Here is a 15,709-nt window from a genome sequence, read left to right as displayed (position 1 = left end):
CTTCCTAAAGGGCAGGTATGATCATATCACTACCCCACTCAGGAAACACCAGTTTAATGAATTCTTTTTTTTTGCCTTTTGGAGGCAGTTGGGGTTAAGTAACTTGCCCAAGGTTACATGGTTAGTTTTTTGTGTGGGTGTTAAGTGTCTGAGGCTGGAACCGAACTCGAGTCCTCCTGACTCTGGGGCCAGTGCTTTTACTCACTGCACCACCTAGCCATCCCCAGTTTAATGAATTCTTGATGAATTTCAGTGGCCCCCTTCCCTCCAGGGTCAAATAAAAAACCCTATTTGGTTCTTAAATCTCTTCACATCCTGACCTCTCCCTGCCTTTCCAGTTTTCTTTACTCCCCTCCATGTACTTTATGATATAGCCCACCAACCTCCTTGCTGTTCCTCATCCATGGCACTCCATCTCCTGACTTCAGGCATTTTCTCTGGCTGTGCCACTTGTCTGGACTTCTCTCCCTCCTCATCTCTCTCATCTGACTTCCCTGGCTTCCTTCAAGCCTCAACTCAGATTCCACTTTCTTTCTGAAAGAAGCCTTTCCTACTTAATACCAGAGTTTCCCTCCAACTTGCTGTGTATCTATCTTGTCTACACGTACTTGTTAGCATGTTTTTTCTTTCATTAGAATGTGCTCTTCTCAAGGGCAAGGACTGGCTTTGCATGTCTTTGTATCTTCAGTGCTTGGCTAAATGCCTCACACACAATGAGTACTTAATAAGTTCTTGCTGACTTAGCTGTGCTCTGCCCTGGTCAGACCCCCACATTTTAGGAAGGCAAACGGTCAGCTGGAGAATGTACAGCAAGTATACCAGGGCTTCTTATATAGGTGCAGGTTGATTAGGTGCCTTCTCTTCCACCTCTGAGATTGGTGACACTTCCCATGTCCTTGGTTTTGTGTCTCAAAAATCCAAAGTTATCATAAATAACTTAAGCAAAGTAAGACCGTGGAGGCAAAATTGTCTTCCATTTTCAGCCAGTTAATGGGTCATTATTTCTTAGTCAATTAAATAAGTGGCCCATAATTTTTGCTTGAAACAGGGTCATAGCTGTTCTCCTGCTCTCAATTCAATTTACCAAGTTTTAATTAAGCATCTGAGATGTACCATCAGATCAGTGTACACATTTCATAAGTCCCCAAGTATTTATCCAATGCCTGATGTGTGCAGAGCACCTTGCTAGTTCCAGCCCTCAGGATGCTTGTACTCTATTTGAAGGGATGCAGTCTGTACACGGAGAAATAAATTCTGAGTAATTGAGGAAGAAGAGGGTGCTTATAACTGAGGTAGGATCAGGAGTAGAGGGTCCAGAGGTGTAGAGGCTTAGAGTAAGCTAAGAATTCTCAGAGGCCAAGGGAAGGAGGAAGGGCAAAGGATTAAGCATTTCTTCTTGAAGAAACACCAGCCACTGAATAGGATGTGTTATTTATTCTTGGTCATTCACTTTACAAGTCAACAAACATTCATTAAGTACCTAGTACGTCCCACGTGGATGTTGGAGATTCAAAGCCAAAAATAAGACAAGCCTTGCCCTCAGCTAAGGATTTTAAGAGGCTGAGTCTGATTATTCAGTTTTATTTACATTAAGCCTAAATGTACCTCTCTGAACATTGGCCAGGTCATACAGTCAATATGGGTCAGAGGCAAGATTTGAACTCAGGGCATGTTGGCTTTTTGAAAGTGTTATAATATGTCCTTCTTACCTTCCTCTCCTACCTGGAACTATCCTTCTTGCCTGCCTCCACCCACATCTGCCTCTATCAATCAGTTAGAACAGTCTCAGGTGGGATCTAAGGTAGCCGACCTGGCAGGGAGAAAAGAAGGGGTGAATCACCCCCTACCCCAAGGCTAATCCACCCTTCCCCTGACTCCAGGACAGACCTAGCCTTTCAGTGTTCTGACTCAACTTTCCATTCTCCTCTACCTCTAGGAAGAGTCTAGGCCTGTTCACTGGCCCAGACACTTCAACCCTTCCCAATGATAAAGGGGTTGGGGGCCCCCAGTCTCATTCCTTTGAAAGGCAGATGGATCTTGGTGTAGCTTTGGCTGGAAAGTTTCCTGACCGGATCCAGGTAGGAAAAAAAAGAGGAGTCTGATTTTTCAGAAATTTCTAAATTCCTGGCAATGGAAAGGGAAGTGGGCGAGTCAGTCCTGGGACTAGAGAAGAAAGAAAGGGAGTTGCAGGAGAGCCAGCCCAATATTCCTGGAAGGCTCCCCCTGCTCCCCTGGCCTCGCCAGGCTCTCGACTTGCCTGGTGGAGGAGAGGAATAGAAAAGACTCTTTTTGGAGTCAGGAGACTTGTCCAGGCACTGTCACTCATTCTGTGACCCTGGTCAAGTCATCCAGCATCTTGGAAGCTCAGTCTCCCCATCTGTAAAAGGAGGAAAATCATACAGTTCTGCCTCCCAGGATGGTGGGGAGAAAAGTCCTTCAAAGGGCTGCAGAAATGTAAGCTTTCCAATCTAATAAATCTTTAATGGGTGCTTACCATATATGTGGCATTGCATATTATAAACAAATAGTTATATACATAAAAATTTGGAAAGTCAGAGAGAACTAGCAATTGGGATGGAGGGGGGTGGTGACAGGAGGTGGCGAGCTTTGGAGGAAGCTCCAGATTCTATGAGGCTGGGCCAAAAAGGATTACACGGAGGTCAACCTTTGCCAAGACTTGTAGGTGGAACATGGAATGACAAGTACAAAGAGTAATGAACGGCCTCTTTGGCTGGAAGGTAGAGTATGTAAAGGGGAGTAAGTAATAGGTAATAAACCAGGAAAGGTAAGTTGGAACCAGACTGTGAAGGCCTTTTAATGCCAGGCTGAAGAGTGTATATTTTATCCCAGAGTCAACAGCACACGTAGGAAGATTCTTGACCAACAGAGTGGTGTGGTCAGATTTGTGTTTTGTAAAGATTATTCTGGAATCTGCTTGGGGGATGAATTGGACAGGAAACATAGGACCTCAGATCTAAAGCGAGGAGGTGGCACACTCTTATTTATGTTGGCGAGAAGCCAAAATAGAGAACTTTTCCTTTTTTTAAAGAGTATATTAAAACTTGTCTGATGTGGGATTCTGACATCCTACACCAGGAGGCTAGGTTTACTCAGCCAAGGTGAAGGGTTGGAAAAAATGACAGACAATTGGCATGATTCCAATCAGAATGGAAACTCAGCTAGGGCCTTATGCTGGAAGCCTTCCACCTGAGGACTCCCTGTAGTCATTCCTTAGGTAAGCCTGCCCCCCTGTACCTCTCTTCTCTCCTCTTCCACTATACAAATGATAGTTCAGAGAAACTGAATCCCAAGTCAGTGATTCAGACTTGTAGAGTTGGGATTCCTCATGGTGGAGGCCATATGGTAACATGGAGAAAAGAGCTGGTTTTGGATTAAATGGGTGAAAAATGATCATGTAGACTAAGGAGTGTGTTCTGATGGATGGCCCACAAAGCACCTTCATTGGTATATCTAGGTGGGGCTGGCACTGCAAATGGGTGGGGAGTGGAGCCCCATATTGAAAAGAGGAAGACAGTGGGCTCTGTTGCCTTTGGGAAGTCAGGGAAGAATTCTAACCATGGCGCATTATTTCCTAGTATGAAACCACATAATTTTAATAACAAAATTCAGTGTTGTGTGACTGTGACTTTGGAATGCCCCAATCTGAGAAGTCAAAGCTACAGTTGACCCACAGGGCAATAGAGATACACATGGCAGTCATGAAGAGATTGGAACATGACTTCAATGATCAAGAAATGTCATAAGGGGCATCAAGGAAACATGTGATTGACCAGTCATGTAGGGAGGGCTAGAGAGATAAAACATAGACAGCCAGAGGGGGTCTGCACCTAGAGGAAGGCCCCTCCCATACTGGATGACAGGACCTCTGCCAAAGATGGATAGAAAAGCATATGAGAAGGTGTGGATGGGTGACAGTATACACCATTGCTGAGATAATCCATAGCTCTTTGGAAATATTATCAGTACAATTAATTATTAACAGTGCTATGTTTGTATTGTAACAGTCATTTAGGTAAGACTCGGATCACTGCCAGGTTTTGGCGGGGGGAGGGGGAACGGCAAGTTGGTAAAGACCCTACAAGTTCTATTTCTAACCAGTTGGAGAAGAGAAGCTATTGTGGGATCAGACCTGGAGGGAGTTCTTCCATTACTGCAGGAGTTTTAAGTCTCTCTGGAAAGGGCCACAGAGAAGAGAGCTGAAGAGACAGAGAAATTTGGAGAGGTGGAGAGTGAGAGAGAGACTGAAAAAGAGTGAAGACTTTGAGAATTGGGCCAAAAAGGGTGACCAATAGAGGCAACAGAAAGAAGGAGAAATACAACTAGGGCTGGGCTACCATGGGCTTTCCAGATGTTTCAGAGCAGAAGACCTTGCCTGAAACTACCGGTGGTATTCATTTCTTCCAGGATGGCAGGAAGTTCCAAAAAAGGCTCTGTTCTTCCCATAACTCCTCTTTCCTGTGACTGTCCACTAATACAATGACTAATTTTTTTGGTACCTACTATGTTCTAATAATCACTAACTTTTATATGGTACTTACTGTGTGCAGATAATCATTAACTTTTATATGGCATCTACTATGTGCCGGACACTTTGCTAAGTGCTTTACAATTATTATCTCATTTGATCCTCCTAACAACCCTGGGAAATTGGTGCTGTTATAATCTCCATTTTACAGTTGAGGAAACTGAGGTAAAAGTTAAGTGACTTGCCCAAGGTCACACAGCTAGTATGAGTCTGAGGCTAGATTTGAATTCAGCTCTTCCTGACTCTAGGCCCTGGTGTTCTCTCTACTGCCCTACCTAGCTACCCCATTAAGATACTATAATTTACGAGGCTTAATTTGTTACCTGAAAATTTCTGGCAACCTGAACCACAAAGAGGGCAAGTGCTAGCTAAAGCTAAATATAAACTGAAATCAAGGCAGGAAGTCAAACCTCTGCCTAAATGTTAGGAATATTCCTAACTGGGGGCTCTGAGTGATTATGATGGTACTTCTAACTTTTCGTTTAATGGGAACTCTAGGAGACATCAGAGAAGGGGGCCATGTGGACCTGAGGGGCCATTATATTGCCTGTCCCTCAGCTAAAGGAGCTACAAATTGTTCTAACTGATTAAACCTCAGAGACAAAGAGGAGCTTCTGGGCCTGATTCAGCTAATTGTGAGTTATGATGACCTCAGGAAAGTTTCTTCCTCTGTTAGACTCCTAGCACTGATCTCGGATCCCATGAATCCCTCCTCATGAAACCTTTCCTGTCCCCTCCTCCCTTCCAGCTTCTAGTACCTTCCTCTCTAAGGTTCTCTTTGGTTTCTGGGTATTTTGTTTTCACCTTGGATATGTCATGTCCATATAATCTCCCACCTTAGAATGGAAGTTCCTTGAGGGCATCATTGTTTGGTTTTTGTCTTTGTCCTCCCCAGGGCCTAGTGTTGCTTGGCATTCACTAAGTGCTTAATAAATGCTTGTTGGCTGGTTCAGCCTTTGGACCGTGAAGATTCCTTCCGGTTCTAAATCTATAATCCTTAGCTTTAATATATTTGGCAGGAAGGGCAGTAATGTGGTATAGTGGAATTTGTAATGTATGCATTTGTCTTGTGGTCAAAGGTCTTGTGTTCAGATCTTGCCTCCTAACATTGCCAGGGGATGTGGGATTGATTGCATCAAGAGAATCACGAAGAGGAAGACCTCAGTAAAGTTTAGGTCCCCAAAATATTGTGTCCTAGATTCAAGAGCCCAAAGATGTATGCCATATTCATGCCTTAGGCTTCTTTTTATTAATTAAGTATAAAAGAGGGAATGTGATTAATTTGCCCTGGCAAACACTCTTCCTGCCAAATTATATTCATTTATTTGTTTCCCTCCAGGAGAGTGTAAATTCCTTGAGGGCAGGTATTTTTCATTTTGTCTTGATGTTGAATGAATGAATGAGATTGTAGCTTAATGCGCTGGACACAACCTGCACCAAGTTCTAAATGTCCTTTTCTTTTGTCTTTTCATTTTTGCTTAGGACCTGCAGCTGAACTGTCTCTTGATTTCACTTAAAGATGGACTCCAAAAAGCCCCCCGATGGTGGATGGGGCTGGGTGATCGTCATCGCCTCCTTCTTTACTCAATTTCTGTGCTACGGGTCCCCATTGGCTGTTGGAGTCTTATACATCGAGTGGTTGGATATTTTCCGTGAAGGAAAAGGAAAGACAGCCTGGGTTGGATCCCTCGCCAGTGGAATTGGCTTGATTTTAAGTGAGTAGCTCTAAGTAAATACCTTGTCTTGTAAAGGGAATCAAAGAATCTGGTATTAAGCTGCATTAGTGACCTCTGATTTGGGGTTTGAGGATCTGGGTTCAAATCCTGACTCTTCCATTTTCTGCCTGAATGACCTTGGGCAATCACCTTCCCCTTTGGGGCTTTCATTCTCTCCTCTATAGAAGGAGGGTATTGGGGGCGGCCAGGTAGCACAGCGAGTAAGAGCACCGGCTCCAGTGTCGGGATGACCTGGATCAAATCCGGGCTCAGATACTCAGCACCACACCCAGAAATAACTGGCCGTGTAACCTTGAGCAAGTTACTTAACCCCGATTGCTTAAAAAAAAAAAATTAAAAAAAAAAAGGAGGGTATTGGACGCGATAATCTCCAAGGTCAGTTCTCCCTCCACATCTGTGATCTTTCAATTCTTGGACCATCTCATAGAGGCATCCTTGCTCAAACCATGTAAGGTGGGGGACAGGGTAAGGGGTGGAAATAGAAGGTAGTATACTCCATACTGCCATCCAGTGTGTGTGGTCCATAGCACGGGGTCATTTTGTGCATCCAGCATTTGTACTAGGATGTCCTAACAGCTGGTTACTTCCCCACAGTCCAGTGGTTTGTACACCAGACATTCAGTTCAATTCACCAAGAATTTATTAAACCATTAGTACTCTGTGCCAGGCAGTGTATGAACTGGGCATATAGAGGCAAGAACAAAACAGCTCCTCCCCTCAAGGAGCTCCCATTCTGCTGGATTACATTTGGCATGGATTCAGCTATACCACGAATTGTCAAATCACCTTCCCTAGAATAAAACAACAACTTGGTGGAGGGGACAGGACATTAAATTTAAGGTCAAAGGACCTGGGTTCAAATCCCCAGCTCTGCTATCCACTACCCCATGTAAGGAAGTCTTACCACTTCTATGGGGCTCTGTGAAATTGAGGGGTTGGTGAAGTGGCTTCTTGTTCCCTTCCCTTCCCCTCCCCCGAATGCATTTCCACAACTGTCTAAAATGTGTTCTTTTGATTAGTAGGTCTAGTAAGGTTGCAGTCTTATTTTTTTAAATAATCAGTTTTACATAACAATTCATGATCAGTCCTTTCCAAACTAAGTCTTGCCTTCCAAGATTATCCTGAAATACCATAGGCATGGACTGATTCTTTATACTCCCTCCTAAGAATTCCATTCTTCCAAGTCTCTATGGTTTCCTGAAGTTGCCTGATGCTAGGTGCTATTTTTATACTTCTTTTACATTTGCCGGGCACTTCATGGCCATTATCTCATAACCTTGGGAAAGAGGAACTTCAGATATTATTGTCTCCATTTAACAACTGAGGTTACCCGTCTTTAGTCACATGGCTACAAAGTATCTGAAGTGGGTTTTGTATCCAGAGTCTTCTTACTTTGGATCTCACACTCTAGCTAACTCATCCAAGACTCTTTTGGGAAAGAAGCAGTTCTTGAAAGCTCAGTGAGAATTCTAGTTGTCGGTCTGAAAAGTGTCCCTCGAGTCTACCTGGTTTACAAGTTGTTCAATTTTCTCCCGGGCATCAAGTTATAACATCATTCAGAGTGCTGCCTCCAAGTAGCTCTAAAGCCACACCCCTGCAGCTGTGTCTGTATCACTCATTAACAGAAGGCTTATGGAACAGTTTGGACTGTGACCCAACATTGCCATCATCAGTCCTGGTCTGTCTCTCAGACTGGTCTTGCTGTCTTGTGGGAAAAGAACTGGAGGAGATGCTAAGGGTGTTTTTACCTCTTACTAAGTGGATGACTTAGGGAAAGTCTTTTCCATCTTTTCATCTATAAAATAAGGGGATTGGGTGAGATGATATTTAACCCATTTGACCCATCCCAACTTCCTGATCTGTCCTAGGAGAGAAAGTTTGTTTTCTGCCTTTGGTTACAAAAAGCATGCATTTGTCACGTTTTCTAGGTTGGATTGCACTGCTCATGACTGGTGTATCCCAAGCTTGTTTTCCTCACTGTTGTACTTGGTGTGTGAGGTTGTGCAGAGTGTAAACAGTCCCCAGAAATAGACGTAGAACTGAAGGATCGAGAATCAGCTCCCAAAAGGCTTCGATGTGTTGTGGTCTGCTAATTAATCACAAAAGGTAGATGGGAAGTCTTTACATAATTAAGGCTAACAACAATTTAAACCCTGGAGCTTTTCCTCCTCAACGAGTGTAGCCCATTGCAGGGTGAACATGGGTAACCAGTTAAAAATCTCCTGGCATTTGACAAGGTTCTTCTCTCTAGATGATTATTTTTCATTTCTTTCTAACTTCATCATTTTCAAAGAATTTCCTTTGGTCCCCTCTGTTTTTTATTTTTTGGTCTAGACCTTTGATTAGTCAATCAGCCAACAAACAACAAGCACTTATATGTCCCAAGGAATGTGCTAAGTGCTGGAGAGGTATAGAAAAGCAAAAATCAAGTCCCTGCTTTCAGAGAGCTCACATTCTAATGGGGAGACAACATGTCAATAACTAGGTACATACAAGATATATTTATAGGTCAAAAGGAAGGTAACCTCAGAGGAAGTAAAACAAGGATAGTAATAAAATAATAAAATAGTAATACAAGGAAGTAATAAAAGGCAGTAATACAAGCCTCTTATAGATGGTGGGATTTGAGTTGTCTTGAAAAGGGAATCAAGAGATAGAAGGGGGAGTATTTGAGGCATAAGGGGCAAGTGGTCAGGGCAAGGAGGTGGAGTCAAGAGATGGGCTCTAAATTATGAAGCATTTGGAGGGGGACCAGAATGTGAGAAGACTGGAAAAGTAGGAAGGGACCAGGTGGTGAGAGACTTTAAAAGCCAAACAGGATTTTCCATTTGATCTTGGAGATAAGAGGAAGCCATTAGAGTTTGTTGTGTAAGGTGATGAAATGTAAAGAATGACCTTTTCATTAGGAACATTCCTTTGGTAGCTGATGAATTCCAGTGGGGAGAGGCTTTGAAAGAGGGAGACCCACTGTCAAGATAGTGCAGGTATGAGGGCTCCTTGGAAAGGTTCTGGGTAAAGATCCAGCTGGAGGTGGCAGGAGGTGGGTGGGATATGATTTAGTTAGTCTAGAGAACTTTTGGTGTGGAAACTCCATCTGCCATACAGATTAGGAACTCCTCTTTAATTTATAATCTTGAGTTCCCTGCCATGCTGAGTCACACAAAAGGGCTAACAAATGATATAATCGAATAGTAATTTCTTCACAATCTAACTGAAAAGGATCAGATTAGATGGTTGGATGACCTCTAATGTCCCTTCTGGATCAAATCTGTGATCTTACTGCCTTCCCCTAGGCATTTAGAAAGGCATTCATTAGCGAGAGCTTGGTCCCACTGTACTGCACCATGTCAGATGGTACCATGTTCCCAACTGGGTGCCTGGCCCATTTTAAAGAAACTTCCAGAAGCTGGAGATCGTCAAGAAGATGGCAGTTGAGATGGTGATGGACCTCCAGGCCAAGCCAGGGGAGGATCAGCTTAAGGAAATGAAGCATTTAAATTGGAGAAGAAAAGACCTGAGGGAAAGACTGGCAGAGATCATGATTAACTAACCAGCTTCCAGCATTTGGAAGAGCAAGGATTGCTTTATTTGGTCCCCGAGGGCAGAAGTAGAAATAAGAGGGGAGACGTTTCAGTGTGGTGAATTTAGGCTGGATGTCAGGAAAATCTTTGCCAATTAGAGCTATTAAAATGCTCTTTTAGGGCATAGCAGGCTCCTCCTTATTTGAAATCTTCAAGCAAGCTGGATGGTCGCTGTAGGGAATGGTTCTTGTTAGACTGGATTGTCCCAGGTCCCTTCCAATCTTGAGACTGAGCTTTTGTGATCTCTAAGGCCCCTTCAGCTTCCAGTGAAGGAAAGGAATGAATGAACAGAAACAGCATTTATTAAGCCCTTAATGTGTGCCAAGAGCTGAGTCAATTCTTGTCCTCAAGGAGTTTATGGTCCGGTAGTGGGAAGATAGCATCCTAAGCAGAATGAAGTATTTATAAGCTATCTTTAGGAGTGTTCTTTCCTGCTCAGTATTTATTTAGTGGTTTATAGCCGTAAGGATTTTACATTTGTCAGAGTCCAGATTTGTACTTCTCCTTTAAGACTGAGAATTCCAAGATTTTCCATCATTTGAGTAATGTTATTTCAGTGTCCTAATGGCTCCTAGCTCATGAAGAAGAAGAAATGCTGGTGATACCATTGGATTTCTAAGCACTGGCCTGAAATGATGACAGAAACTTGGGGGTCCTCAGATAAGTGAGGCCTCAATGGGATCAGAAGTGCAAATAAAAAGTGAACATCTTAATGGAGCGTTGCTGAATATTTGCTACTATTTGTGTTGGCAGGATTGTTTAAGAGTCTGCTATTCACTGGGTAGCTCGCTTTTATGTCAATCCAGCAATAATTTTTTCCTTGTGCATGTCACAGAAATATGTAAGATATGCAAAAGTTCTCTTCTTATGCCTCATTTTGGTGGGAAGGGGACCCAGGGCCTTGAATGCTATGTTCAAGCTCTGGTAGGTTCTGCCAAGATAGAAGGGCTTGAGACATGGGCCAGGCAAGGGATGACTTTGTGTTTGTTCAGCCTTTATAAGTACAAGGAGTTCATTTCAAGCTTATCTGCTAAATGATGAATTTTTCAGTGGCATCGAATCTCAAAAACCATCTACTATGGCAGAGACTCTTAAGCTGTGGGCTGTGAACCACCATTGTCTTGGAGGACAGGCTGTGGATAGATTTTGGGGAATCTGTGTTCTTGAATGGGAAAAGATTACATTTTGGTTTTTATTAACCTCTGACTGAAATTTGACATTTCCTTCAATTATGATTTTAAAAAACATTATTCTGAGAAAGGGTCATAGACTTCCCTTTGGGTCCCTATTTAGGACACAAAGAGGTTAAGGTCTAAAGCACTGTGGGTACATCCTGTCCGGGGAAGGGATATTTGTGGGATAAAATTGCAGATCCTTGAGATATGAAGTATTTTATAAAAATGCCAGGTTGCTCTCTTTGGTTATGAATTGACTCAAACAGGGTCTAGAAATCTCAGGATCTACACGTTGTTCAGAGAGATGTGAATATCAGAATGTGCCTTTTGACTCCGTCTCTATCTGAATCCCTTTTATTGTTATTAATTATATGCTATATAGTAGATATTCTATAGCATTAATTAATTAATTATTAATTTCAGCTCTGGAAAAGACTGGAAAGGCCATCAAGTCCAATCCTCTCATTTTTCAGATAGGGAAACTGAGGCAGAAGGCGGTTAAATGAATTGCCTGGGATCATTTGGCCAGTACATGTCTGAGGCAGGATTTGAGCTAAGGTCTATCCTGATGCCAAATTCCCAGCTCTCTCCACTGCACCACCTACCTGCCTCTAAGTTAGAGATGGCTGGAGAAATTCTGTTTTTCCATTACAACTCCTTCAACTAGTCCCATGTAGGTGGAAGACAATGCCAAAGATAAGAGCTGGAAGGGATCTCCAGCCACTTCATTTTACAAATGGGGAAACTGAGGCCAGAGAGGTGAATGCCTTGCTTAACACGGTGGTCAGCAGTGTGAGGGCTAAAGAAGATGATTCCTAAGGTCCCTTAGCTTGAAAATCCTATGATTAGTCAACTTTGTTCCTGCATATAAAGCCCCCCCACAAAGCATCTCTGCCTGAGAAGGGGTGGTCTAAACTCCAGAAATAAGCAGTCTAGTGGTGACCAGCACGTCCCACTTTGGAGCTGGTAGGAAAGTTTTCTTGATGTTGACTCTCAGTTTACCTCTTTGTAACTCAGACCCATAGCTCCTGTTTGGCCCTCCAGGGCCAAGCAGAATGAAGCTGGTCCCTCTCTCCTATGATTTCATTGTTTCTGGGAATTCTCTACCAATGCAGGTTAGCACCTTCCCTGCAGCTGAGCATTCAGAGCTAAAAGTCAGCCCAGAACCCTGGGAGGTGAAGTTGCTTGCTCCTCCAAAATAACCAAGAAGTATTTAGTGAGCACCTACTGTAAACCTCTTGCAGGGAGCTGTGTGGAAATCAGGAGGTGCCAAAAACAGAGATAGTCTCGACAGCCTTTTCCTGCTCCTCACTCATGATCCTAAGACCCCATAGGAATATGGAACTCTTTGTTTCCTAAATTATACGTTCTTTGAGGGTGGGGAGGGGGAGCTGACTTTCTGTTGAACTTACTGTTCTGTTTTGTTTTGCCTTTAGGCCCCATCTGTAGCCTCTGTGTTGAATCTTTTGGTGCAAGACCCGTCACGATCTTCAGTGGCTTCATGGTGGCAGGGGGCCTCATGATCAGCGCCTATGCCCCAGACCTCTACTTTCTGTTTTTTTCATACGGAGCTGTTGTTGGTAAGAGACCTGATCCCCACCCAAGGGCTTTAACCCTGTAGAGATCAAATGCTATTTTTGCTCTGTGTGTGTATCAATTGAAAAATAGATAGGTACAGATATTGTCATTTTTATCTCAACTTCATTTCTAAATACATCTCTCTTCTCTTCCTTCTACAGAGAGCCATCCGTTATCCAAAAGAATGCGTCATGATAAAATAATAGTAATGATAACTGGTAATAGTTAATATCTAGGCAGCCAGGTAGTTCAATGGATAAAGTATTGCATCGGAAGTCAGAAAGGCCCTCAGTTTTCTCACCTGTAAAATGGGAATGATAATAGGAACTATATCTCACAGGGTTGTGGGGAGGATCAAATGAGACAATGTTTGTAAAGCACTTTGCACAGGGCCTGGTACGTGGCAAGTGATAATAAATGTTAGCTATTGTTATTACTAAAACGTATTTACCATCAGCCCATTCCAGTCTAGAGTTGTTAGCATCACATGGAATGATATCTGTAAAGTACTTTGGGCACATTAAAGAATCGCACAGATGCTGGATGCCGTTTTTGAGTATTGTGGTCGTTCTGGCTGCTTATTATCCCCGTGGTAGACTGCTAGCCTAGATGCTGAGAGTTCTGGCTTACCCTCTCTCTTACCTCCCCACCCTACCCTCACCCCCCGAAGGGAAGAATGCCAAAGCCTCCTGACATCCTGGCCTGCAACAGGGCTCCAAGAGGCAGTGGGGTGGAGAGATTTGTATTCCGCTGCTGGGTGTTCACCCTGGGCAAACGCACTGAGGTGGGAGATGGCATCTTCGATTACACAGGAAGTGGCAAGTGGGTCACTGTAGTGTTCCCTGGAGGAGAGGTGAGGGGGTAGGTAAAGGGTGACCCGGCCTCTGACAAACAATGGCAAACCGGTGGTTAAAATGCCATTTTCTTTATAGCCATTCCTTGCTTTGTAGACAGACTCTACTCTCCCTTTAGTGAGCTTTCTGAGCCTGCTGAGGAGGAATGCTTTCCTAGCCCGGTCCTCTCCCTTTAATTACACAAACAGACAAAATCTGCTTCACTTTTATTCCTCTTATCAGAAGTGAAAGTTTTTATGGACTTTTTCATGGGACTGTCATAAAAGATGGTCCTTTGTTCGCTCTTGACCCGCAGTTACCTTAAAGTAATTCTGGGCCACTTCCTGGTAAATCAGCATGTGTAGGAACATTATCCTAAAATGAGTAGGAGGGTCAGCCATCTCCATAACTGCTCGATACCAGGCATTCTTCACCTTTTTTTGTATCATGGATCCCTTGGGCAGCCTGGGCTGACCCTTTCTCACAATCATGTTTTTAATGCATAAAATAAAGCATATAGGATGACAAAGAAAATGGACTCTACTGAAATGTAGACAGCAGTTTGCTGGTAAATGTTTAACTAGCAGCTCTGTGCAGCTGGATGTATGTATGGCAAAGTTTAATCTGTATTCTTCACATCTTTGCCATCACTTTCCTAACCTTGACAATAGGATGATAAATCAAACCCTGATTTGGTGATTTCCAAGGTCTAAATGTATGTTCACACTGACCATTGAGACTTCTAGGCTTGTGCTAGCTGGCTGCAGCACGTCCCTGGGGAAAAAAGTACATACACACACATGTGCACAGACATCACACAGCACACATACATGTGTGCACACATAGCCACACACAGATATCTACACGTGCAAATGTACAGATACACATATATGTACGCACGTGTATTTCTCCCTTCTTTCAAGTTCAGGTTAAGAGCCCTTCATCTACACCATGGAAGACATCTGGAAATTTGGCACCATACCTGGTGGCTTTTAGTAGGCAGATGATGTATTTCCAGAGCCTCAGTTTCCTCATTGTGAAGTGGGAGGAGGGATGGAGTAGATGTCCTCTAAGGTCCCTTTTAGCATTAAATCTGTGATTAGAAATCTAAATGTGTGAGTAACTCACTTGCTCAAGAGTTTACCGTCCTCAGGTACCCTTAGGATTCTCTTCCCCAATAAGTTGCTTTCTTTCTAGAAGTCACTAAGCATAATGTAGATTTGGATTACTGACAATATCAACTCTTTATGGTTCAAGGAAGTGTTATGTGCCAACTGCTTTTCTCTTCTCTCATAACCAAGGGAACCCCTAGTTTTCTTGTTGTGGTGGAGGGAACCATTAAAATGACTCAATGATGGAGCAGGTAGGTGGCCCAGTGGATAGAGTACCAGGCCTGTAATCAGGAAGATCTAAGTTCAAATCTGGCCTCACACTCTTACTAGATGTATGACCCTGGGCAAGTCATCTTAGTTTCTACTTGCCTCAGTTTCCTCATCTGTAAAATTGGGGATAATAATAGTCCCTATATCTCAGAGGGTTGTTGTGAGGATCGAATGAGAGGAACAACACGAATGAATTCAAGATAACTTGAGGAGAAAGGGGAAGGAGAACTAAGGGCATCAAGAAAGACTTTCCTTAGGTGATGGTCCAGGAGCTGAAACTGGAAAGTAGTTAGGCATTCTAAAAAGAGGAGGTGAGCAAGACATGTGATCCAAGACACAGTGAGGAAGGAAGTGGGCAGAGGTTGCCAAAGCATGGAGGCAGCAGGTGGAGTACCAAGTCTAGGGAATTCCATGTTTGGTTGGAAGAGTCTGTTCTGTGGAAGGCTGCTTGGCAGATGTTGGCTAAGAGAGGGATCAGGCAATTCACGTGTTACGTTCTTCGTTCGTGTCACAGGGGGAGCAGCTGAAGGAGTGAGGGACGTTTGTAACCTGGAGAATAATTGACAGGAAGGTTATGATGGTGGTCTTCAGGTACTGAAAAGGTGATGTTCTGGAAGAGAGATTAGACTTGCCCTGTTTGGTCCTAGAGAGCAGAACTGAGAACAATGAGGGCAGGTCCTAGAGACAGTCTTGATGTCATGATAAAACTTCCTAGCACCTGGTCAGCCCGAACTGAAATGGGTCAGCTCAAGACTTGGCGGATTTCTGCTCACTGGAGGCCGTTAGACAGGGAACATTTTAGCAAGAGTCACTTATGGGTTGGACGGATCCCCTCTAACTCTCAAAATCCATGAGTTCACAGAGCTGCAGGCAATGAA

The 15,709-nt window shown here is 43.4% G+C and overlaps 1 protein-coding gene across 1 annotated transcript in view; it reads left to right on the top strand.

The window, feature by feature from the left end:
* SLC16A9 (solute carrier family 16 member 9) overlaps positions 1-15,709 on the top strand; it is a 45,360-nt gene that overhangs the window by 12,144 nt on the left and 17,507 nt on the right. The window contains exons 2-3 of the mRNA XM_069101831.1: positions 6,029-6,261; positions 12,475-12,618. Of these exons, the coding sequence (XP_068957932.1) occupies positions 6,066-6,261; positions 12,475-12,618 (340 nt within the window). The 5' untranslated portion in view covers positions 6,029-6,065. The remainder of the gene's footprint in view (positions 1-6,028; positions 6,262-12,474; positions 12,619-15,709) is intronic.

The sequence above is a fragment of the Petaurus breviceps genome, unplaced genomic scaffold, assembly GCF_028583685.1.
Source record: "Petaurus breviceps papuanus isolate PSGF00001 unplaced genomic scaffold, PetGlider_PUasm1.0 490, whole genome shotgun sequence".
NCBI lineage: Eukaryota > Metazoa > Chordata > Mammalia > Diprotodontia > Petauridae > Petaurus > Petaurus breviceps.
The sequence above is the reverse complement of the archived record's forward strand: the minus strand, read 5'-3'. Positions and strand labels throughout refer to the sequence as shown.